General features: G+C 36.6%; 1 protein-coding gene across 2 annotated transcripts; it reads right to left on the reverse strand.

Annotated features, from left to right (window-relative positions):
- Positions 1–1,763: 1,763 nt before the first annotated feature.
- GTPBP10 (GTP binding protein 10) lies at positions 1,764–19,327 on the reverse strand. Of its 2 annotated transcripts, none has more exons than XM_039337798.1 (10): positions 18,680–19,327; positions 16,827–17,020; positions 16,646–16,737; positions 14,383–14,527; positions 13,793–13,866; positions 8,798–8,850; positions 4,500–4,607; positions 3,413–3,490; positions 2,681–2,804; positions 1,764–2,179 (listed from the first exon to the last, which is right to left on the reverse strand). In XM_039337798.1, the coding sequence occupies exons 1-10, from the start codon at positions 18,713–18,715 to the stop codon at positions 1,977–1,979; spliced, it is 1,107 nt and encodes a 368-aa protein (XP_039193732.1). In that variant the 5' UTR covers positions 18,716–19,327; the 3' UTR covers positions 1,764–1,976. The 2 variants fall into 2 exon arrangements, with proteins under 2 accessions (XP_039193732.1, XP_039193731.1); XM_039337797.1 differs by lacking the exon at positions 18,680–19,327 and adding an exon at positions 18,393–18,587.
- Positions 19,328–23,402: the final 4,075 nt, after the last annotated feature.

Here is a 23,402-nt window from a genome sequence, read left to right on the forward strand (position 1 = left end):
CCCTGCTGAGCCTGCCAAAAGTCCCATTCTGCAAATGGTGCTGCACCAGTTGAGTAGTCCTCAACTTTCGACTGGTTGAGTAGTCCTCAACTTACGACCGGTTGGGGTCGCGGCATTAAAAAGGTTGAGAACCACTGTTTTAAAGCAATATCTGATTTGGGATTAGGAAGACAACAAATTGCTCTTGTTTAAAAAGGGCAAGCGCACATAGCCAAATCCTAGATCTGGGTTAAGTTCACTTAACATTTTATAGGAAAGTAAAATGGGAAGTCTCATCTCACACAAATCTGAATATGGTGCAATGGGTGTTCTTGATTTTCAGCAACTATAACCAAAGGGATGCCAAGGGTTGCCAAAAAGGAATAAAAGTCTACAAGCCCTGGACCCTCATTTTGCTCATCTCTGCTTTCACAGATTTACAGCATAACTAGATGGAAGTTTATTCAGAAGCTAGTTCTACTGGCTAGATAAAACCAGCCATTATGTCTATTGAGCCAGATTATGGCATGATGAGATGTATACACCCATTGTGGCTTAACCAACTATTTTTACAATAAATTATAGTTTAGCAGGATATATTAACCAGATGGCTTCTCTCTTTCTCCAATTTGGTCTGCACTCCCACCCGCCACTTCCAAGAGTAGTAATGACAAGATAAATGTACAAACTCCATTACTGGTTCTTCATTTCTACAGACAATTCGGGAGAATGAGAGGCTGTCAATTGTCTCACAATCTTCACTGAATCATCTAGAAAATTTGTTTCTATAGGTTCTTTAGTGCGTATCAGCTTTCCTCCCGGATCCATGAAAGGCTTCCATCTACAGAACAAAAAAAAATGTAGTCCACCATCCTCCCATCTAGTTAAAATTCTCCAGTGGGTCCAACATTATATTCTGAGCCTCAAATAATTTCACATCATGCTTATATTAGATTTTTTTGCCTTCATTCTTCATTAGATTTAAGTGCAAAAGTAGTTACATGTATGAACTACTGAATGGTATTCTTTGGCTGAATCGCCATGTCATATTAAGCTTTTTGGCTGAATAAACCATAACTGGCTAGATATGCATAATATAGCATTGGAATTATAGAGCTGGATGGGATCTTTGAGGTCTTCTAGTTGAACCCCCTGCTCAAGCAGGAGATCCTGTATCATTCTGGACAAATGGTTATCCTATCTCTTCTTAAAAATCTCCAACGATGAATACCCACAACTTCTGGAGGCAAGCTCCCCCATTGATTGATTGTTCTGACAGGAAATTTCTTATTTCTAAGTTGGATCTCTGTTGTTAAGCTTTGATCTGTTACTTCTTGTCTTGCTTTGGAGAATAGGTTGACTCCCCTTCTTCTATGTGACAGTCTCTCAGATATTGGAAGATTGATATTATCTCACTCCTAGTCCTTCTGTTTGTTAAATTAGACATTCCCAGTTCCTGAAACCATTCATTGTAATTTTTAGCTTCCAGCCCCATAATCATCTTTTTTACTCTTCTTTGCACTCTTCCCAGTGTCCAAAACTGGACACAATAGTTCAAGTATGCTTTTACTAGTGTAGCATAAAATGGTTCTAACACTGCACATGCTGAAAGATGTACCAGTGCAAGACTTTTTACAATTGCCACTAGAATGGCTATAATAATTTAAACATTTCTGCCCAAAATATTTCATGGAGCATTAGGTATCTGTAGTACAATCTGTTGTGCTCTCTCAAAATATTGTACTCTTCTTGAAGTCTTTTATGAAGAAAACTGAGTCCCAGGATCAATATATAAAATTATATATTTACATGTTTTAAAATTTATTCTACAAAGTACATGAGATACATAACTTTAAAATCTACATATGTATTTACTATTTTACAAGAACAAAATACACATATTTATACTTAAAAAGAGAAGCAACCATAACTTTGCATGAATTCAGTTAGAAGCAGAGTTACAAAAATTGATGTATTGGTTTAATTGGAAAACGTTGCTATATTTTTGAGAGATGTAATGCATTGAGTTGCTCCCTCTGATAACTTTCAATCTTTTCTTCAGTTTCTTGATCTATTATTTTTCTTAAGCATGTAATCAACTGCTCAGATCCTTCGCCAGTAAGTGCAGATATGGGAATGATTTCCCTGAATTTGACAGTGACTTCAGGAATCATCTTTTGTGGAAGCAAGTGTAAATAATCTGAAAGGAAGAAAATATGTCATAAATAATTAGGTTGTACAAAGTTGCTGCAAAATGTCTTAACAAAGGAAAAGAAGATGCAAAGTAAAATGATGCAATGCTTCTAACATTTCCTTCTTTGAGGGAAGAGGGTAATTTTATTCTCTTTTTAATATGTTTCAATTCTAAGAAAAAAGAATATTAAAAAGGTCAATGCATAATTGTTAATATATATTTGTTTTTGATGATGGTTCAAGACAATAATTCAAGTTGAAATTGGGATAACTACATCTCTACTAATTAGCAAAGGCCTTTTCTATTCATTATTATGCAGATGGAATATTTTTGGTATTTTATCTTCTTGAACTACAATTATTATTTAAGCACTAGAAATCTTGCTATGAATTTTTGATTTATAAGATAAGCCACAATTCCCACAATTATCAATCATTGTTGATATTTTATATCCAAAAGATATATGTATTCTTTATTTTAAAAGGAACTGGTCAAAATGAATCTTACTTTGAGGGTTCTGTAATTGTTCCATTAACTTTTCAAAATTTTCTTTGGCGTTAGGCAAATCCATTTTATTCACAGCAAGCAATGCAGATTTAACTTGAAGTTCCTCTTTATACAGTTCCAGCTCCTTCAAATATAATTTGCATACACTTTTTTGAAAATATTTGACTACTAAGCAATTCAGTATTACTTAACATACATAACTTAAACATGGTACAATATAATGTTAAGGCAGTTGTATAACTATATATTCTAGTTCACCCCATGAGTATGAATCTTTAGTTTTGTACTGGCAATGAAAGGCACTCTTAAATAAAACATTAAAAAAAGTCTTCTGTTCATACTTCTAGGTGTATACAAGGTAAGCACTTGCCTATAAAGTTGCCAAGATTCAGATACAACTAAATGTGAATATGGTGGTGGTATATTTTTGATTGTTGTTACACTCTCTGACTTAGAGGCCAGATCTGAAATCTACTGTCAACAGAAAACAATATTCTTATCTGTATTGAAATAAAACATGTTAAACTGCTTTGAGATAAACAGACCCTTCCAGGGACAAATTAGTTCAACATCTTTATTATCAACTGTCCCTAGAAATATCAAGGAGAAACTTCCAGACGTATAATATTATAATATTATTATAATTTTAAGAGACTTATTATGCAAATAAATATTTCATCATGAAACTATATATAGTTTAATGTTACAACACAAAAGGGACAGCAATTTTACCTTTGCTAGTAACATTATGGTTTCAAATGCCGTCCTGAATGGTTTATGAGAAGTAAGTTGGAACCCAGACACATCAACCTAAATTTAAAAAAATAAATATTTTCACTCACGTGGTAAAGGTGAAAAGAGTTAATAAGGTAGTTATTTATTTATATATAAAGCAGTTTTGGAAAATAGTACTTTAATGTTTCTAAATGATTTCTAAATTACTGAAAACATTAAATAATTTAGATATTTTTCTATGTTTCATTATACCTGCATATATCTTTTTATAGAAACTTTACATAATTGGCTATTATCCTATTCTGGATCTAATGGAAATTGTACCACAAGTGGCCTCCTCCATTAAGTTACCCAAAAATTTCACTACCAATTATTGTAAATGCCAGCGTATAAGGCGACTTCTGCGAGCGCTGAAATCGGCGGCAAAGACGGGGGTCGTCTTATACACCGGAAATACTGGTAGTTTCCGGTGTATAAGACGACATTCTAGGAATGCGGCCCGGCGATAAAAACGGGGGTCGTCTTATACGCCGGGTCGCCTTGTATGCTGGCATATACGGTATTCCTTTGCTATGTAAACTGATTGCTCAGTAGCATTTTGATGGACAATCTAGGAGACTCCAAGCTTTAATTCCAAAAGTGAATTGCCATAAATGTTAAAGAATTCATATTTGGAAATATACATTCAGTGTTTTATATTCATGAAAACATTTCAGTACTTCATCCTGGGAACTGCTTCCAGTTTGCAGTCAAATATTATGGTTCACCAAAATTATGGGAGTTTTGATTTTGGCTAAGATATTGCATTAACTCAACAAATTATGGTTTAATAAATAATAGTTAACTGATTAACATGAACCATCATTTATACTCTGCATAAGCTGATCCTCAATTTTTTAACCCAAATACCATAAAAAATATGCCACTTATGAATAAGCTGGTCTGCATTTTTTATGGTACTTTCTTTAAAATCTGAGGATCTGTTTATCCATGTGTTGGCTTATATACAAATTTATACACAAACACACAATTCATATGTTGGCCAAATTAAGCATGAAAATGCTGACAAAGAATGTATTCTTACAACAAAGAGAAGTTGTTTAGTTCTTTCCACATGTTTCAAAAATTTATGGCCTCTTCCTTTATTTGCGTGGGCACCTTCTATTAATCCTGGAAGATCAGCAACTGTTATCTAAAGAGAAAAGAAACTTTTTAAAATGGTTTGGACCTGTTGAGTTCACTTAAGTGGATACCAAAATCATTAGGAAGCTAGTAGTTTCATGTGGTAATTCTGCATCCCCAAATAACAAGTTAAAAACAGCACACATTTATAATAACAATATAGTTTTAAACAGTATAATTTTAAAATCTTAATTTGTATAGTTTTAATGTTTTAATATTTTAATTATTTCTCTTCTTGGTTTATAACATGTAAGTTGCCTAATTACCTTATGGGAGAAATCAGCGGCATAAAAATTTACTAAATAAATATATGCGGACAAATAAAGGAATGTAGGTCTTTGGTTGTTCGGGTTTTCTCCCGCGTAAAATTGGAAGTGTCTTGGCGACGTTTCGACGAAGTCCCATTCGTCATCTTCAGGCTGGTGTTTTCAGCTTCGTGCTTTGAGCAGCAATGTGTGGTCTTAGCTGTTTATTCCTTTTAACTGCCAGTGGGGGTATGAACTGATTGGGTGGGAGCTTGGCTGTGTTCTGATTGGGTGGAACAACCAAAGACCTACATACAAATACCCGCGAAAACCTCAGAAAACAAATAAAGGAATACATATACATTACCTCTACTTGTTTTTTTTTCCTACATTCAACTTTGTAAAACTAAATATTTCCTTTTTTAATCACTTTTGGAAAGTGCTTGTTAATTGCCTTTCAGCTATTGGGAACCTTTTGATGCACATATTTTATTGCACTGGGTAAATTTCCTTCCTAATGAAAGAAGCTTAAACATAAATTTAAGGATTTTTTTTAAAAAACTGAAATAAACAGCAAAAGGGCAATTGGATTTTTGATTTTAAAAAGTTACTAATGAACTAAGGATCAAAATGGATTTGAAATAAAATTTTGGGATTAATTATAAGAATCCTTCCAGTGGGAAAATGCTTTTGTTTGAATTCTTTTTTAAAAAAATAACAGGATGACCCTTAGAGGGAACAGGAAGAAACTAAAGATTACAATTAAAGGGGAAAAATCACTTAAATTTGACTTATTAATACAGAAAGGAGCAAAATATCGTTAACACTGGACGTGTTTGAAAATATCTTTGAACAACAGATCCAGAAGTTAATTTTAAAAGTGTTAACCTCTGCATTTACGGAAGAGGAACAAGTTCTATCAGATACTGCTCTGAAAATGGACTTAAAATGACAGACTACAAGAATGATATGGAAAAATATGTTATACTAGACCCGTGGTGGCGAACCTATGGCATGCATGCCACAGATGGCACGCAGAACTCTTTCTGTGGGCACGCGCACTGTCGCCCTAGTCCTAGGCCTTCAGCTGGGTTTTATAAAACCTTGCCGCCATGTGCAAAAAAAAAAAAAAAGGTTCAATATATCAATCAATTTCAACTTCTTGCGGGAAAAAAAGATCTCGCAAAGTTGGAATTGATTGATTGAACTTTTTAGTCCCACCCAGTCTGCCGTTATCATGCCCACCCAATTGGCCATGCCCACCCAATTGGCCACTCCCTCCCAATTGACCACACCCTCCCAATGGGCATGCCACCCGGCACCCAACGATACATAAGTGAGTTTTGGGTTTCAGTTTGGGCACTCAGTCTCTAAAAGGTTTGCCATCACTGTACTAGAAGAAACTATCTAGTGACTAATAATTAAATAAATAAATAATACACCTAACAAATGAAAGCAGTGACTGGATAACTTTCCTATATTGGATTTACAAAAGAGGTTTGTTAAATTTGAAAAAAAAATGAAGAATTTTGTGATAAGAGTTTAAGAAAAATGAAAAGAAAAAAATGAAATTAAGTTTGAAGACATTATTTGAAGGGATTAAGGATCAAGATTGATAAAAAAGAGAATATAATGTTGGTTTATTTGATCTAGTGGTCTAGACTCAAGTGGAAGTAAAAACCTTGGATAGGAAGACAAGAATAATGACAATGAATCATGCCCTTCATCCACAAGCAGTGTTGACAGACTCTGCTTACCAAGGAGCAGAAGTGGACATGGAATGTTGTAATACTTTAGATAGTTGAAGAAAAACAACAACAACAAAAGGTATTGGAAGACTATCTGAACAACAATGAAGAAAATACATCTTACATTATTGAATACTTGAAAGACCAAACTGGTCTATAAGAAAAATCAAATAAGAATAGAAAAGAGATGGCAAGACAAAGTACTGCATGTCCAGTAAATTAAAAAACTAGCAGGCAAAGAAGATAATAACAAGACCTGGTAATGGCTAAGAGTAGAAAAGTTGAAGAAAGAGACAGAGAAACTAATTCTGGCTGCACATGTCCAAGCCTTAAGAACAAATGCATAAAAAGCCAGAATTGAAAATTATTTATTTTTTATCATACATGGACTTCCAATGTATACTGACATTTTGCCTAGATTAAAAAAAAACACAATAAAATGTGAATGTTAAAAAGTTCTATATTCAGATACCAGTGTATGTAACCATATAACCATTCCAGGGCAGCATCATTTATATGAAAAAAATCAGATACTCGACCGGTATATGCCCTCAGCTTATAGCTGGTCACAATGTGATCTACAGTTTGACATGGGATCATACAGTCACACATGCCTCATTTATACAGTGAGTCCTGGCAGACAATTTGTGAGGTGCAAATCCTATTCAGAATTGTCCATGGCTGACATGATAGTTCAAAGCTTAGCATCTTTTTTGTGGGGTCATTTATATGTCTTCCTAAGTCTGGACATTCAGCAACCCATTTGGCTTTCCACTGGGAATCGATGTTGAAGTTGTTGGGCAGGTGTTGGGCATGTGTCAGTGGGGGCTACCTAGATTTAAGCCTCCAGGCTGATAAATAAGAAAGATCAGTGTATACCAACAGGAGTGATTTGCTCAGAATTTTTCTCTATTCTCAATGCTTACTGATAGCAAATGCTATATCTGCAAATAAGCTGAAGAAACAGCAGACCACCTATTTAGCTGCTGCAGGCTGACTACAAACCATGGCATAACAAAATAGCAACAATGGTGTATTGGACTATCTGCAAGGAATATCATTTGCATGAAAGCAATAACTGATGGGGCCACAAAATAGACAAAACAATAGGAAATTAAGAATCTAAAGTGCTCTGGGACTTTAGAATTCAAACAATCATCTGCCATACAATGCCCAGACCTAACAATTGTTGATAATTCACAAAACAAGTATATGGAGACTGAATGGGTCAAGAGAAAGGAAAAGACTAAGGAGATGTAGTTGGATGGAGTTGATGAAACCTTCATAAAAGCAGAGCTGAGAATATGTAACGGGGCATTTTAAGCAAGTATTATAAAGAAATAAATATTGAGATATGTTGGGATTTTGTTTTACTTCTTATCTCATGTCTTTAATTTCTTTTGTATACTATTCCTTACTCATTTTCTACACTTTAACAATGCTCATTTTGAAAGAAATTATTATAATGGACAAGTACATATAGCTATTCATCATGAGCACATATTACTAAAACTATCAAACTTTATATCAAAGTCTATCTAGCTCAACTTTCTACCACCTCTGCTACTCCTTACTGAAGAATTTGAGAAGAACAATGCTACTGCAATTATGTCCTACTTGTGAAATGCCTATATATAATAACCATTAAGAGAATTGAATCTCAGACTAAATGATCCTTTCGTGTAATGCATCCAGATGCTGCCTATGTTCATGAATATTTACTAAACCTGAAGATTGTATCTGTGGAGCACACAAAGAGGCAATTTGAGTCATAAAGTCAGAGATGCAAGAATTAACCTATTAGAAAGTTCAGAATAAATACTTCATTTCTTTATTTAGATGTTATCCTCCTGGTAATATGCTGATCCAGCTGAAAAAAATAGGAAATCAGTAAGATAGAAAAATAGTAGATCGTTTAGTAAAATACTGATGATATTGACATTTTTTTCAAAACAATAGTTTTGGAATAGGAGTTTTGCTCTGGACTATGTAGGTAATCAGACAATGTTGTGGTCTGCAGACCTGAGATTAATAAAAAATAGTTTAATATGACCACACATCAAGGATTTCATATGCTTTAATTAGGGAACACTCATGTGAAATATCTTGGCAGCATTATTTCAGTTATAAGCAAGTGAGATCTCCTAACATTGCCAAAAATGAATTTCCACAATATATTTTATATAATAACTATATTGGAAACTAACCTGCTTGTGATCAGGATACATCACAGTTCCAATTTCGGGAGATAGTGTTGTGACTGTGGAAAATGAGAAATAAGTCAAATGAGGTAGAAAGGATTTTCAAAATTTACCCCTGGATTAAATTTATCTGTTCAGTGAGAAAGAGAAGTTTCCTGAAGATGGGCTCCAGCACGAAAGTTCGAAAGACTAAACCTCTGGCCCAGGTGACTGACTCAGATTGGATCCTGCAACATTATCTTGGGACCCATATATTTGCCTTCACTCCTCTATGCATGCATCCTTAAGCATCACACTTAAGTCAAAAATATACCCACCCTGTTTGGATTTAGCATGGTGTGTATCTTCAGCTCAGCTTATACTTAATACTAAATCAGGACTTGTGTAGACTAAAGTCTATTGAACATTCAGAACAATGTAAGCTTGACCTGTTTCATCCATTTGTTGTGGGGTTTTTTTCCAGCACCCATTATGGTGGTAAAATGGGTCAGCCTGTGACCAACCCAATTTTACAGTCTTTTTTGTGGCAGTTAAGTGAACATTACTTTTATTAAGCAAATCCACTGTCTTCTATGTCATTTTTGCTGAAAACTGGAAGTAAATGCTGGGTTTTGGCAAAAACATAATAAATCATGGCCATGTAATTGTGTGATTCTGCAGATGTTACTGTAAATGCAGGCCAGCTGTGAAGTCACCTAAAATGTAATCACATAACTGTCCTGGGACGGGAAGAAGCTGCTGGTACCTCAGAACCAGATGATAGGTACCTTTTGGAGGGGGGTGTTATCTATTGTAATTTCAAATGGTTGCCATGTGTCTGTTTTGTAAATTGAGGACTACTGTATACATCATGTGAACCAAAAACATCATGTTTGTTCCCATACCTTTAATCACATGGCAAGAGTTATGCCAACAGCTTTTGTTTCATTTGGCAGGGGACTCACCTTTCTATTGGCAGGCCATCCTAGAATTTGTGATTAAAGTATAAGCTGCTCCCCACTGTATATTGTCCCTCACTCGTTATACTACAGAGCTCTGTACCAGAAAAGTAACCTACAGCTTTGCTATGTGGTGACATGCATTAATTATGGGAGGTCCCATGAAGAAATATAGTTCTAAGAACTGGTGTTTCTCTTTAATGCCTTTAATGTTTATTTTTTTTTTTACTGAATCACTGATTGCAGAAATAAAAACAGACCTTTTTTGGTTGCTTCCCCAAAATCCTCCTCTCCCAAGGAAGATTATCTCACTTCTTTATTAATAATCTTCATCATGAGATTTCATAATGAGGAAGGCATTGTGTGGTAGAATTTTTCTTGTTGCTTTTTATATTCCCACTGTTTTTGTGGGTTATTTTTTTGTTTTAAAGTACTGTTTTCTACTGGTATTTGTTTATATATAAATAAATAAAGGCATTGTAAGAAGTATATGGAGACAATCCCTTCATGGATCACTACCTTGTCATGGTGAAGAGGCTAATGCAGCTCAACATTATGAGCTAAGCTGTGCAGGGCCACCCAAGATGGACTGGTTATAGTGTTCTGAAAAAATGTGGTCCACTGGAGAAAGAAATGGCAACCCACTCTAGTATCCTTGCCAAGAAAACCCAATGGACAGAATTAAAAGATTAAAAAGATAGGATTCTGTAAGAGGAGCCCCTCAGATTATAAGATGTCCAATGTGCTACTGGGGAAAAGGAGAAGGCAATTACAAGTAGCTCTAGAAAGAATGAAGTGGCTGAGCCAAAGCTGAAAGGACGCTTAGCTGTGAATATGTCTAGTGCTGAAAGAAAAGTTTGATGCTGTAAAGAACAATATTGCATAGGAACCTGGAATGTAAGATCTATGAATCAATGTAAGCTGGATGTGATTAAACATGAGATGGAAAGATTGAACACCTTGGGAATCATTGAACTAAAGTGGACAGGAATGGATGAATTTAATTCAGATGATCATTATATCTACCACTGTGGGCAACAATCTCTTAGAAGAAATAGAGTAGTCCTCATAGTCAATAAAAGTGTGAGAAAAGCAGTGATAGAATGATTTTGGTTCGAATCAAAGGCAAACCATTCAACATCACAGTAATCCAAGTCTATATCCCAATCACTGAAGCTGATTGGTTCAGTGAAGATATAAAATACTTTCTAGAACTAACACCAAAAAAAGAATGTCCTTTTCATCATAGGGGATTGTAATACTAAAATGAGAAGTCAAGAGGTAACAGAATAAAAGGCAAGTTTGGCCTTGGAATACAAAATGAAACATGTTTTGATAGAAACATGCTGGTTATAACAAACACTCTTTCCAACAAACCAAGAGGTGATTCTACACATGGACATCACCAGATGGCCAATACTGCAATCAGATTGATTATGTACTTTGCAGGAGAATTTCTATACAGTCAGTAAAAAACAAGATCTGTGGCTCAGATCATGAGTTTCTTATTGTAAAAGGCTTAAATTGAATAAAGTAGGGAAAACTACCAAGCCATTCAGATATGACCTAAATCATATCCTTTATAAATATAAAACTATCCCCAAAAAGAAATGCAAGAAAGTGAAGTGACTGTCTGATTGTTATTGTTGTTAATTGCGAAGTCATGTCCGACCCATCACGACCCCATGGACAATGTTCCTCCAGGCCTTCCTGTCCTCTACCATCTTCTGGAGTCCATTTAGGTTCACGCCTACTGCTTCAGTGACTCCATCCAGCCATCTCATTCTCTGTTGTCCCCTTCTTCTATTGCCCTCAATCTTTCCCAGCATTAGGCTCTTCTCCAGTGAGTCCTTCCTTCTCATTAGGTGGCCAAAGTATTTGAGTTTCAACTTCAGGATCTGGTCTTCTAAAGAGCAGTTGGGATTGATCTCTTCTAGGACTGACCGGTTTGAACGCCTTGCAGTCCAAGGGACTCGCAGGAGTCTTCTCCAGCACCATAGTTCAAAGGCCTCAATTCTTTGTCGCTCAGCCTTTCTTATGGTCCAACTTTCACATCCATACATTGCAACTGGGAAAACCATGGCCTGGACTATACGCACTTTTGTTGGCAGGGTGATGTCTCTGCTTTTTAGTATGCTGTCTAGATTTGCCATAGCTTTCCTCCCCAGGAGCAAGCGTCTTTTAATTTCTTGGCTGCAGTCCCCATCTGAGGTGATCTTGGAGCCCAGGAAAATAAAATCTGTCACTACCTCCATTTCTTCCCCATCTATTTGCAAGGAATTGAGAGGGCCGGATGCCATGATTTTGGTTTTCTTAGTGTCTGCCTGATAGGGATTTATAAATAGCTGAGGGAAGAATGAAAGAGAAAGACAAGGGAGAAAGGAAAAAATATGCCCAACTGAATGCAGATTTCCAGAGAATACCAAGGAGAGATAAGAATATCTTCTTAAATGAACAATGCAAAGAAATAGAGATTAAGAAGAGTGGCAAGAATACACAGAAAAACTGTACAAGAAATATTTTAATGCCCATGATAACCATGATGATGTGATCACTGACTTTGAGCCAGACATCTTGGGGTGCAAAGTCAAATGGATCTTAGGAAGCATTATCAACAACAAAGCTAGGGGAGATAACGCTATTCCAGCTGACCCATTTAAGATCTTAAAAGATAAGGTTGTTAAAGTACTGCACTTAATATGCCAGCAAATTTGGAAATTTAACAGTGGCCACAGATTGGACAAGGTCAGTTTACATTACAATCCCAAAGAAGGGAAATGCCGAAGAATGTTCAAACTACTGTATAATTGTAGCCATTTCACATGTTAGGAAGGTTCTGCTCAAAATCCCAGGCTTCAGCAATATATGAACCAAGAACTATCAGAAGTACAAGCTGGGTTTCAAAGAGGCACAAAAGATATATATCAGATTGGAGTATGGAGAAAGCAAGAGAGAAAAATCTCTGCTTCTGTTTCATTTACTACGCAAAAGCCTTTGATTGTATGGATCAGAATAATCATAAAGAGATGGGAGTACCAGATTACTTACCTGTCACCTAAGAAACCTGTATGTGGATCAAGAAGCAACAGTTAGAACCAGACATGGAACAACTAATTGGTTTAAAATAGGGAAAGAAGCATGAGAAGGGTGTATATTGTTACCCTGTTTATTTAACTTAACATGCAAAATGCCAGGTTGGATGAATCACAAGCCAGAATTAAGATTGCTGGGAGAAATAGCAACAATCTCAGATATGCAGATGATACCACTGTAATGGCTGAAAATGAACTAAAGAATCTCTTGATGGGGACAAAAGAAGAGGGTGCAAAAGTTGGCTTGAAACTCAACATTAAAAAACTAAGACCATGGCATCTGGTCCCACCCCCTCCTGACAAAAAGAAGAAGAAGAAATGGAAACAGTGATAGATTTTGTTTTCTTGGGCTCCAGGATTATTGCAGAGAGTGACTGCAGTCATGAAATTAAAAGACACTTTTTTCTCTAGAGGAAAGCTATGGCAGAGGTCCAGGCTACCTGATGAACTGTCTCATCCTGCTAGGACAACCCCGTCTGACTCTTGCTGGTAGAGGGTCTACTACAAATCCCATTGGTCAAAGAACTCTGTTTACTAGGATCTATAAGAAGAGCCTTCTCTGTCATGGTCCCTTCTCTTTGGAACATCCTAACTTCTAGGGTAAGATCGGACAACACACCCCTCCCATCTTCCATAGAACCCTGAAGATGTGGCTGTGCTGGAGCTGACTACTGGATTGTTGACAGACTCCATCTCCCCCATTGCTCTTTGCTCTTCACCTGTCCATCTTTTTGATTATAATATATTGTTTTGATTATTATATTATGTTGTTTTCTTTTTCATTATTTTATTGTTCTATTGTTTTACTTCAGTTTTGTTTACACTCTTTTGATTTCTTTGTTTTTATTGTTGCAAGCCGCCTAGAGAAGGCCCATGGTGAGATAGGTGACAAATAAATTTAATAAGTAAGTTAAGTAAGTAATTACTAAATGAATGAATGAATGAATGAATGAATGAATAAAGTTACTTACAAGCATAATCTGCAATTTGAGGTTTGGCATGAGAAATCTTAGTTAATAAAGAGGACTTTCCTGCATTTGGAAATCTAGAACAATGAGAATTGAGAAAATTACCATTTAATGTTACTATAGAATTTTTACATATAATAGAACAAAGTTGTTGAATTGTAAATAAAAAAAAATAAAGTAAATATTTTCTAATAATAAATGGAAATGTCTTATAGGGATGAAGAAAAAAGATTCTATTTTAAGCCAAGCAAGTATATTTTCCTGACCTCCCTTCTGCATTCCAAATCTACAAAATCTTTTCAGGGCTGGCGCAAAAGTAAGATTTTGACCCTTTCTCTATTGTTCTGAAATTAATTTTTAATTTCAGAACAATAGACAAAAGCTTGAAATCTGTACTTTTGTGCAAATCCTGAAAAGATTGTAACTATACAGAAATAGGGAGCAAGTGGAAACATTCTAGCGTCTGGAGGTAAATGAACAGTTGTTGAGTCAATCTAAAATAAAGCTAGAATGAATAACAATATTTGTAGTACAAAGGAAATTACTTCAATTACTGAGATTTTAGAATATAATTTTCAAGATCAATAACTTACCCAATTAAACCAACATCTGCAATAAGTTTTAGATCAAGATGTATCATGTGAACCTGACCTCTGGTAGGCAAGAAATTTGTTACTGGACATCCACCAATACCTCCGTGTGCTACCAACAATCTTTCTCCTACTTTGTCAAGTTTACCTAAATATAAATATTAAGTGTCAGAAAATTTTTTGTATCATTGGCACAGAACTTATTTTAACAAGCATTTTTCAACAACATATTACGTTTTTAGGCAGGCATTTTTAAAAAATTCAACAACATGGAAAATAATTTTAGCAATCATCTATAAATTATAGATGTTCTCATTAGTTAGTGAACACATTGAATATAAAATATATAGTACAAAAGGGTTCTATGAATGAATGTACATTCCAAAGACTTATGAAAACATTCACATTAAATCTGATTAATCTGAGATTATCAGGTAATATCAAGGGTGAAGGCTTTTGCCAGAAGAACTTTATGCCTGTGTCCCTATAATAATCAGGAGTCAGGCTCAATATGATAGTAGCTCAATGTTTACATTCCATTGAGCTCAAAATAAAATATAATTTACAAATAAAGGTGGAAATAAATTAGCAAATATATGCTAGAGCAGAGTCCCCCAATCTTTCTGGCTTTACGAACCAAGGAGGGGGAAGGGGAAAGGGATGGTTCTGCATGAGCAGTGGGCAAGGGCACATATAGCTTCATTCATGCAAATGGAGTGCATGTGCACATGCTTGCCCGCTGCTCATGCAAGTAGGATACACGCACACACATGTGCTCACCTGCCACTTTTGCAGTCCAGTTCTGAACGGCTGTAGGCCCAGCACTAAGCTGTGGGCCGGAGGTTGGGGATCCCTGTACTAGTGTGAAAAGGCTGGTCTATTCCCAGCCACAAGATGGCTTTGACCTCACACAACTTTTATCTAGCTATAATCATTCCCAGCATATTGTTCAAGACGTTATAAGAATTGTAATTTTAAGAATGATGCCTAAACTTATTTTTCTTCCCTTATAGTCTTTATTTATATTTCAGATCCTTTAGATTCTAGAAGCACGAAGTGAAAAACACCAGCCTGAAAATGACGAATGGGACTTTGTCGAAATATCGCCAAGACACTTCCAATTTTACGCGGGAGAAAACCTGAATAACCCAAGACCGACCGACCGACCTACCTACATATATATATATTTGTTTTCTGAGGTTTTCGCAGGTGTTTGTATGTAGGTCTTTGGTTATTTGGGTTTTCTCCCACGTAAAATTGGAAGTGTCTTGGCGACATTTCGACGAAGTCCCATTTGTCATCTTCAGGCTGGTGTTTTCAGCTTCGTGCTTTGAGGAGCAATGTGTGGTCTTAGCTGTTTCTTCCTTTTAACTGCCAGTGGGGATATGAACTGATTGGACACTTCCAATTTTACGCGGGAGAAAACCCGAATAACCAAAGACCTACGTGTGTGTGTGTGTGTGTGTGTGTGTGTGTATGTATATGTACATATACACACATACATACATACATACATACATAAAGTTTTTCAGACAGACCGGTCTGATTGATTGCATTTTGCCATTTTTGACTGCTATGCCGCAGTTCTACTTTTTTTATGATCACTTTTGCCTTGCAGCCCCCCAACTAGGGGCATTAAGCAGGCTCAAGTCGCTACTGCGATACATTACAAATTCAGATTAAATACAGATTTTTGCTGACAAAGAGTTAAAGGATTAAGTGGGAGACTAAAAAAAAAAGTAGAACTACAGTATAGCAGTCAAAAATGCCAAGGTGCAATCAATCAGACAAGTCTATTTGAAAAACTTTCTGTATATACTCTCTTGACTCAGCTGACAAAGAGGGGAGGAGAACTGGTGGCCTGGTGGTTAATACAACTGCCTAGCATGTAGGCTGCCTAGGTTCAAATCCCATAAAGGGTGTGGCTAGCTGATGAGAGCATAATGAGCTCAAAATAGCTATTCTAGTCTCCCACTTAATTCTTTAATAACTCTGTCAGCAAAAAGAAATCTGAATATATACATATATAGATATACCTACATACACACACACATACACACACACATACATACCAAGCCATTAGTTATTTACTTCAGAAAAAAACATGTAACTGAGCTTCAGTTTTCAAGATGTTATCGGAAAGTTGGCAATTGTAATTTTACCCAGCAGTATTAAAAAAAATGGCATGAAGAAAAATCAAACTAGATATCCAAGCTGCTATTATGTTCAACATAGTAATAAAGATAAAAGTAATGAAGATCCTTACCAAGCTGTTTCTCATCATCTGTAGTAACACATATTCCTGGAGGTACATTTACTTCACAGTCTTTTCCTTTATTTCCTTTCAGTGCAGCAATACTTGGAGACCAAAAAATAAACATCACATGACTGTTTTCTAGGACAGGACTGAGAACCAGAGGCATTCTCAGTCAATAAAAAGAACTCACCTACTGTTGGTTCCTGCTTCTGCCACAAACCGCTTCTTTGGATATTTATCTTTCATTTTCTTCAAGGTCATTTTTTCATCTGCTATTAACCAGACATCACCGCCTTTTCCTCCAATGCCACCTAAATGAGCATGACCCATTCCACCAGTTCCACCTTTCACATAGATCCTTAGGTCATCCATAAATCTGCCATACTGAAAAAATTAATACATGAAACATGTTACTTCAACCCAACAGAAAATTGCAACATATTGTAAAAAGAAATGTACCGAGACAGAGGTGGTCTATTATTATGACTTCCTTTACCTTAAATAAAACTCTTCATATTATCATATAAGCCACAATATTTCTTATTTGATGTTGCTAATTTTATTTATTTTCTGTAGGAACACATAAAGCACTTTTCTGGAAGATGACACTTCACTATTTCAGTGAAGACAAAATAGTTGTTGGATTTATAACTTTTATTAAGGCATGGTTTCTTTAGCTATGGCTTATCAAATAGTATCAGATATTATTAGTGGGTTTGTTCTAAATCGCAATTTTCAAACCACAACATATGTATTCACTATTTGTGAAAGCTATTTCAATGCTGACTTCGTTGAAAAGCAGAATAAGAATGCTTTAAATAAATAGAAAATTAAACAGGTTCTGTAAAGTATTAATTATATTCTCTTCCTAAATCTGAACAACTATATTCCAATAGTTACATGAGATCTATGCAATGGCAATCAAATATTAGGTTTATGATATTGCATTGAATACAAATGTTGTGGTTTGTAAAACATGGTTTAGCACAAACTCACTAGTAATATCTTATTTGATAAACCATAGCTAAAGAAACCTCTCCTTAATAAAATTTATAAATCCAACCATTACTTTGTCTTTATTAAAACAATGAAATACTATTGTCAAAAACAGTGCTTTATTTGTTCTTAAAGAAAATAAAATTAGCACCTTAAAACTCAGCATAAATCAAAGTTTCTTGGATTAGAACATTAATTAAATGAATCTCTAGTTCTATAGAAAATTATGCAATAGTAAATCCTATACACTGAATTTCTTCTTTTGAAATTATTTCCTGAGTTAAACATCTTGCCATAAATTGATAGTATTAAGACTCACATCCCAACAATAAGCATAATTGTAGAGACATACATTTCCTATAATTTTTATAATTTAATAGACAAAAACTCAATTGCTCTTCTTTAACTTAGCTCTTCATTGCCAAGATATGCCTAATTGGCCCAACATATTCATTATGAGGTAATAGAACAATTTAAGCAAACTACCAATTTTCTAAATTCATCCATATTGAAACATAAACTGACCATAAGGACTAAGTTCATATTGTGCAATAAGCAAAATATATTGTGCGCTGAGGCCAGTTTGTGCCTCAAACCACTCTGGGAACATACACCAAACCAACATTTCTTAAACTTTTTGGGGGGAGGGGGAACCTCTTCCTGCTTACAAAGGACTCTGCATATCAACATTTGTTTAATGGAGGTTAAAATATCATTTTTCAACATGCAAATAATTGTAAATAATTTCAATTTCACGAACCCGTGAGAAGGTCTTGGGGCACGGGACATTTGGAAAAAAAAAATACCGCCCTAAGAGAAACATCTCCATCAAACCAAGTATTTCCCCCCACTTGCTTTTCCCTTCAAATCCAAAGTCCCAATCAACGAGGGGAATATCTAAGACGGTAAGAGCGCAAGAGCAGCACATGCAGACCATATCAACTTGGGAAAACGTTCCATGATCTGGAACAACCCTGGGCATCTTCCTCTTTCCCCCAGGGGTACAAGCTATGGGGAAAGGGGGAATCACTTTAAGATCTCACTAACCTGTCTGACTAAGAGAGTGCGGCTAACCCACACCATACTACCCGCCAATAAGTTTAAGCAAGTCCGCCGCGGCTTCCGCGATGGGTTGGATTCCAGGCCAGGAGGACGCAGGTTGATGACCTCAAATGACGGGCCACTTTCACTTCGGAAGCCATAACGGAAGTCGGGGAACTGCTGGTCCGGAGGTTAAGGAAGCGGCAATGGATGCTTTGTGCATCGTAGGCTTGATGAGGGTGTTCCTGAAACTAAGAAGGATGAAGCAACTCGTACCAGTTTCGACGTCATTCCAACGGATTGATTCGCTGGTCTTTGCAGCTTTCTCCATAGCTACGCTTTGTGTGGTGATGAATCAGAATGCGGCGGTACAGGGAGCTTAATCCTTTCCCGGAAACTGGCTGGGAAGTTCATGCTTGTTGACTCACAGATCCGGAAAACACCATTTTCGGTGCGACTGAATGAATCTTTCCCTTCCGTAGCATCTTAAATAATAAAAATCACCGAACGTTAGTAGGTAGCTAAGACGTTAAGTTTGCATGCAATGTTAGGATCCTAGGTTAATTGTAAAAAATAAATCACGGTTCATTTATATTTCACTTCCCAAATCTTGGAACAGTTTTCACATATTTCTTGTATTGGAGCTATTCTGATTCATAGGGTGGAGTGGGGCGGGGGGGGCGCAAATAGAAAAAGCAAAGCTTCCAAATGCTATAATACTGATGCAGTTATTTTAAAAATAGACATTACCATCTCAAAAGTGGGCATATAGGATCATTGTACCCAAGATCTAAAATTACTTATATTCACAAAGCTTGTTATCCTATTGTTCTAGATTCTTGCTCTAAAGTAGCTCCCTGTGAGCCTTTGAGGATTTTTTCAGTATGGATGTTTTATGTCCCAAGATAAATCTAAATATAGTTTTTGGCTTGTTTTGGGAGGATTTGCCTTCAAGTCAATAGTGATTTCTGGCAACTGCTTAAACTAGTTTTATTGTCAAATATTTTTTGCAGAAGTGTTTGCCATTGACTTCTTTCTAGGGCTGAAAGAAAGTGACTGGCCCGAGGTCACCCAGCTGGATTTGTGCCCAAAACTGGATTAGAACCCCTAGTCTTCCAGTATCTAGCCTGGTGGCTTAACCCCTACACCAAAGTAGTTCCTTAAATACAGATGCATCCTCTTTTATTGTTGCAGGCATACTCAGTTATCAAACAATCCTGCAACAGAAACCATTGTGATCAAAACAATAATAACAGCTATAAGGAGATTGCTTTCATCCTACAGTATTTAACTGATTTTAACAAGCCAGAAAAATATGTTCTATTGTTTTTCTAAAACCATATGAAAATTATATTCAAGGTACTTGAAGAGTTGCAATCTTGTAGGCTCTGTTAAGGACAGTAGGACATAATTCAGAGCAGGCAGATATAGGACTGCACTGATGGTATTCATCCTTATCTGCTTGTCAATGATTACTTTTTCTGACAGAATAAGAGCTATCTTGCAAACTCTATCTAATCTGTTCTGAATAATGACCATCCTGTGTTCACTATATTAGAAGTATTTAACTCTGAATGCAAAGAAGTGGGTATATCTTAATTATTACTGGATAGATTTTTTTTTTCATCCATAGAAATGTTGCATTAGTTACATTTTTACTTATTATTTATTACCTAGGCTTGTAAATTATTTCAGTCCTAGCCAACTCTAAGTGAGTATTCTTTTTTTAAAATAAAGTTTAAAATAATATAAAAGGACAATATTAATAATCCTAAACTACTATCCCAAAATACTCCTCCAATAAAAGAAGCACCACCTGTAGTGGTAGTGGTCCATTTATATTTCACTTCCCAAATCTTGGAACAATTTTCACACATTTCCTGTATTGGAGCTACTCTAATTCATAGGGTGGAGTGGGGCAGGGGGGCGCAAATATTTTTTTACTGAACAAGGAAAGTTTTGGATTTTATTTTAGTCTCATGCTGAAATTTAGAATTTTCTGTGGAACAGAAGGTGAACTAGCAATTCAATTAAACTATATCTTTGATATAGTAGTTCTTATTGTGATTTTTATTATTTCTATTTCAATTATTTTAGTCTGCCATATGCTGTTAGGATTAGGGTACAATATAGATATTAGAAATAATAATTTCCCAATGAGATGTTATGGAAATTTGTCATTAGGCAAATGTACTATCCTGCATGTAAAGAACTTTATCCAATACCTAGACTTTGAAAATAAATCAGCTGATGTTTATCAGATCCATTACATTTATATTTGGAATGGTGATGTTTGTGTGTAAAGTTAAAAAAAGCTTCTAAATAAATGTAGAAATTTTTAATAAATATACAATCTTCATTTATTTGGCTAAGAAATTATTGAAGAAATGTATTTGAGCAGTTGTTTGTATGTCATACTTCTTGATGAGTTCATGTCATTATGAACAGTATAGAATGAACTGTTTGATTCAGTTCATTACTGTTCAGTTCAATAATAATTCTTCAGTGCATTATGGACAAAAGTGGTAATTGTGTGTGCTTATCATGCGGAAATTATTCTCTTCAGAATCCCATATTCCTGAAACTGAATCCCTCTAGTTGAAACATATCCCATAGAAACCAATCTCATTTTCAGGCCAATAATTTCCTTAATAATTATCAGAATAACAGAATGACAGAGTTGGAATAATGGGAAGGGACCTTGAAGGATTTCTAGTCCAACCCCCTGCTCAAATAGGAGAGCCTATACCATTCCAGACAAGTGGTTGTTCAGACTCTTCTTAAAAACCTCCAGTAATGGGAGCACCCAAAACTTCTGAAGGGAAGCCATTCCACTGGTTAATTGTTCTCACTGTTAGGAAATCTCTCCTTAGTTCTAGGTTGCTAATCTCCTTGATTAGAGAGAAGCAACCTTCTGGTACTTCGGAAAATAGTTGATCCCCTTTTCTTTGTGGCAGCCTTCAAATATTGGAACACTGCTATTATGTCATCCCTAGTCCTTTTCAATTCCTGCAGCTGTTCTTTCTATGATTTAGCTTCCAGGCCCTTAATTAACTTTGTTGTTTTTCTCGGCATTCTTTCCAAAGTCTCAACATCTTTTTTTACAACTGGATGCAGTATTGCAGGTGTGCTCTTACTAAGGCTTTATAAAGTGGTACTAGTACTTCACCTGATCTTGATTCTATCTCTCTGTTAATGCAGCCTAGCATTGCATTGGCTTTTTAAACTGTTGCCACGGACTAGAAACCAAGAATAACAGAATTGGAAAGGACCTTGGAAGTCTTCTAGGTCTAAGCCCCTGTTCAAGCAGGAGCCCTATGTCATTCCAGACAAATGGCTGTCCAATCACTTCTTAAAGTAGTGGGTACACTACTTCCAGAGGCAAGCCATTCAACTGATTAACTGTTCTCACAGTCAGAAAATTTATTCTAGATTGCTTCTCTCCTTGCTTCTCCTCTTGATTACTTTCCATCTACTGCATCATGTCCCGCCTTCAGGTGATTGACCTCTCTTCTTTGTGGCAGCCCTTAGATATTGGAACATTGCTATATATCACCTCTAGCCTTTGTTTTCATTAAACTAGAAATATTCCTATCCATATGAGAAAATGAGGCTACAATACATAGAGCGGTTCCCTGAAAATGGGCTCCAGCACAAGTCCAAAAGCTTGGAATACAAAACCTTTGGTCCAGGTGATCGACCTAGATTGGATCCTGCACTATAGTATGTATCCTTGATAACATTTATCTCAAAACAATCTTATTGATTAGGATGTTTGGTGTTATAAATGGTCTCTCAGCAATTCTCAGTAACTCAATGACTTTCAGTAACTCTACAACTGGAGAATTGTTACTGAACATATTTAATCACTTAAAGTGATTAAGGAGTGAAAAGTTTTAGTGTTCAGTGATTGTCCACTAAGACAGGGGTGTCAAACTCAATTTCACTGAGGGCCGCATCAGCATTGCAGTTATCCTTGGGGGGGGGGTAGGTGTGGCCAGGGTAGACATGGCCTACTGGGTGGGCGTGGCTGGAGTGGATGTGGCCTATTGGGTGGGCATGGCCAGCTCTTCATCGTTCGCGTCAAGAGTGCCTGTGGGAGCCTGGGCAGGAGTGGAACAGATGTGAGGGTCTCTGCCAGAAGGGGGTGGGATTGGGGCAAGCGCCAAGGCATGGTCCACTGGAAAAGCCTCATTGTTCCTCTCAGGCCATGCGTGGGGGGGGGGGCTGAATAGTGCTGCATGCTTCCTGGAGCCCTGGGCAGCAGAGGTCAAATGCCCAGCCCGGCCCTCAAACACCCGTGGCACCAAGCCCAGCCTCACTTCCCCAAGGGGTTGCCCAGCTGCATTTATCCTCAAGGCTGTTGTTGCTATGCTTGCTCTCCTTAGCCACGTTGCTCATGATGGATACGAGGGCAAAGTCAGAGGGAGGCCCACTCTCCATGGGAGGAGACCTGGCTTTGTATCCAAAGCTTCATAGCAATAGGATGGGAGACCCCAGGATAGGCCAGGAGGAGGGGGCAAGGGGATGGTGAAAGGGCAGCGGACCCTCCCTCCCTCTCCTTCCTTGTTTCCTTCTTTCCTCCCTCCCTCCCTCCCTTCCTAAGAACAGAGTGGTGGGAAAATATTTGAGGGAGGGAGAAAAACAGGCAAGAAATACAGCTGGGGAGGTGTCACCCTTTGTGAGGAATGAAGAAATGCACCATCGCCTGGAAGTGGCCAGCACATGG

Source organism: Crotalus tigris, unplaced genomic scaffold (assembly GCF_016545835.1).
Source record: "Crotalus tigris isolate CLP2741 ecotype Arizona unplaced genomic scaffold, ASM1654583v1 scf7180000017686.862900, whole genome shotgun sequence".
Taxonomy (NCBI): Eukaryota; Metazoa; Chordata; class Lepidosauria; order Squamata; family Viperidae; genus Crotalus; species Crotalus tigris.